Source organism: Berghia stephanieae, chromosome 3 (genome assembly GCF_034508935.2).
Source record: "Berghia stephanieae isolate SIO BIC M18660-M18661 chromosome 3, UCSD_Bste_1.3, whole genome shotgun sequence".
Lineage (NCBI taxonomy): Eukaryota > Metazoa > Mollusca > Gastropoda > Nudibranchia > Aeolidiidae > Berghia > Berghia stephanieae.
Window position 1 is genome coordinate 21639987 of NC_088362.1, and position 2500 is coordinate 21642486.

Here is a 2500-nt window from a genome sequence, read left to right on the forward strand (position 1 = left end):
CTTCTTCTTCTTCTTCTTTCTCTTCTTCTTTCTTCTTCTCTCTTCTTCTTCTTCTTTCTTCTTCTTCTTCTCTTCTTCTTCTTCTTCTTCTTCTTCTTTCTTCTTCTTCTTCTTCTTCTTCTTTCTTCTTCTTCTTCTTCTTCTTCTTCTTCTTCTTCTTCTTCTTCTTCTCTTCTTCTTCTTCTTCTTCTTCTTCTTCTTCTTCTTCTTCTTCTTCTTCTTTCTTCTTCTTCTTCTTCTTCTTCTTCTTCTTCTTCTTCTTCTTCTTCTTCTTCTTCTTCTTCTTCTTCTTCTTCTTCTTCTTCTTTCTTCTTCTTCTTCTTCTTCTTCTTCTTCTTCTTCTTCTTCTTCTTCTTCTTCTTCTTCTTCTTCTTCTTCTTCTTCTTCTTCTTCTTCTTCTTCTTCTTCTTCTTCTTCTTCTTCTTCTTCTTCTTCTTCTTCTTTCTTCTTCTTCTTCTTCTTCTTCTTCTTCTTTCTTCTTCTTCTTCTTCTTCTTCTTCTTCTTCTTCTTCTTCTTCTTCTTTCTTCTTCTTCTTCTTCTTCTTCTTCTTCTTCTTCTTCTTCTTCTTCTCTTCTTCTTCTTCTTCTTCTTCTTCTTTTCTTCTTCTTCTTCTTCTTCTTCTTCTTCTTCTTCTTCTTCTTCTTCTTCTTTCTTCTTCTTCTTCTTTTCTTCTTCTTCTTCTTCTTCTTCTTCTTCTTCTTCTTCTTCTTCTTCTTCTTCTTCTTCTTCTTCTTCTTCTTCTTCTTCTTCTTCTTCTTCTTCTTCTTCTTCTTCTTCTTCTTCTTCTTCTCTTCTTCTTCTTCTTCTTCTTCTTCTTCTTCTTCTTCTTCTTCTTCTTCTTCTTCTCTTCTTCTTCTTCTTCTTCTTCTTTTCTTCTTCTTCTTCTTCTTCTTCTCTTCTTCTTCTTCTTCTTCTTCTTCTTCTTCTTCTTCTTCTTCTTTCTTCTTCTTCTTTCTTCTTCTTCTTCTTCTTCTTCTTCTTCTTCTTCTTCTTCTTCTCTTCTTCTTCTTCTCTTCTTCTTCTTCTTCTTCTTTCTTCTTCTTCTTCTTCTTCTTCTTCTTCTTCTTCTTCTTCTTTCTTCTTCTTCTTCTTCTTCTCTTCTTCTTCTTCTTCTTCTTCTTCTTTCTCTTCCCCTCCTCCTTTCCTATCCTTCTCCTCCCTCTTATTGATGGTTCTGTCTAGCGGTGCGATGTATTGTCTTCCAAAAATGATAAACGACAACGAATTTTGTCAGCGATCAGATGGATGGCAGCTATTGCAAACAAAGCTGGCACCGGCGTTGTGGACTTGGGTAAGAAACTTTATATACATCATCTGATTCGACTCAAGTTTGAATGATTGAGTGACCGTAGATAGAGACGGTTATTATGAGACTACAGGTACCAAAAGGACGCTTAACTGGAGACTTTTTTTTAAAGTTGATCTTTTATATAGGGCAATATCCACTAAAGTGCTCAAAGCGATTTACAAACGGTCCCTGGCCAACAGCAACACGTAACATGTAGATTGAGACATGACTCCTGTTAGTCAATCATACCATTTTTTTCCGACAGAGACAACGCTGTTAACGGCCAGGTCTTCATTGTGTACCTCTGTTCGGTGAGAGAATATGAGTAAAGAGTCTTTTTCAAGGACTCAATTATGCGCCGAGCGAGACTCAAACCCAGGACCTTCTGATCCGAAAGCGAGTGTCATACCACAAGACCACATAGCCGCACTTGTGAAAAATATGATGGAAACTTGATCCTTTATTGCCTGCCGGGGAATAAGTGAGGAAGGATCGAAAGGAAAATTGAGCCCGATGAAGCTGTGATAAAATGCAATTACATGTAACTTGAATGGGAAGGGGGGGGGGGAGGGAGGGTGGAGGTGGCAGAGGAAGTTCTATCTAAAGAATAACGATTACCGTCCCGGTGTTCGTAGCGATCAAGCAATCACTACTGACGTCATAGGGAGCGTCGAGCACAATGTTTGTTTCTTGACCACGACATCCTGTTTGGAGCACCCGGAAGTTGGGACCTGGTGTAATGCGCATGCCCAAAGGACGAATGCAGTCTGCGGATGAGTGTGTGATTTTAAAAATACAAGTAGCATAAATAATAATTATAATCATTATTTTAATTTAAAAGCATTGAAATAAGTAAATATTCTGATCTTTTTTGAAGCTGTTAAACTCATTTGTTTAATAATCTTTTACATCCCACAGATTCCAGTAGATTAATATTCACTTTGATTTAAAGTGACAGGTTTTTACAATTACTTTTTTCTTGTTATACCACATAGCAGCATTTTTTAAAATACCAAACCATAAGCAAAAGTGAGCTTTGTGTTTTCATGGTCTGTTTCAGTGTGAAAATATTATCAGTAGGTTTATTATAAGACATGTAATTCAACAACTCCATTGTAGAATATTTGTGATCCTACGAAAGAATTAAAAGAACCTAACAACTAACGCGGGAGAATAATATGAAACAAAATTGTGATGTCAAAATACTGGTC

The 2500-nt window shown here is 36.6% G+C and overlaps 1 protein-coding gene across 2 annotated transcripts in view; it reads right to left on the reverse strand.

The window, feature by feature from the left end:
* The window catches only part of LOC144969497 (uncharacterized), a 14439-nt gene that overhangs the window by 9588 nt on the left and 2351 nt on the right, over window positions 1-2500 (reverse strand). For both annotated transcript variants that reach the window (XM_078908625.1, XM_078908627.1), the window contains exon 3: window positions 1908-2056. In XM_078908625.1, the coding sequence (XP_078764751.1) occupies window positions 1908-2056 (149 nt within the window). The remainder of the gene's footprint in view (window positions 1-1907; window positions 2057-2500) is intronic.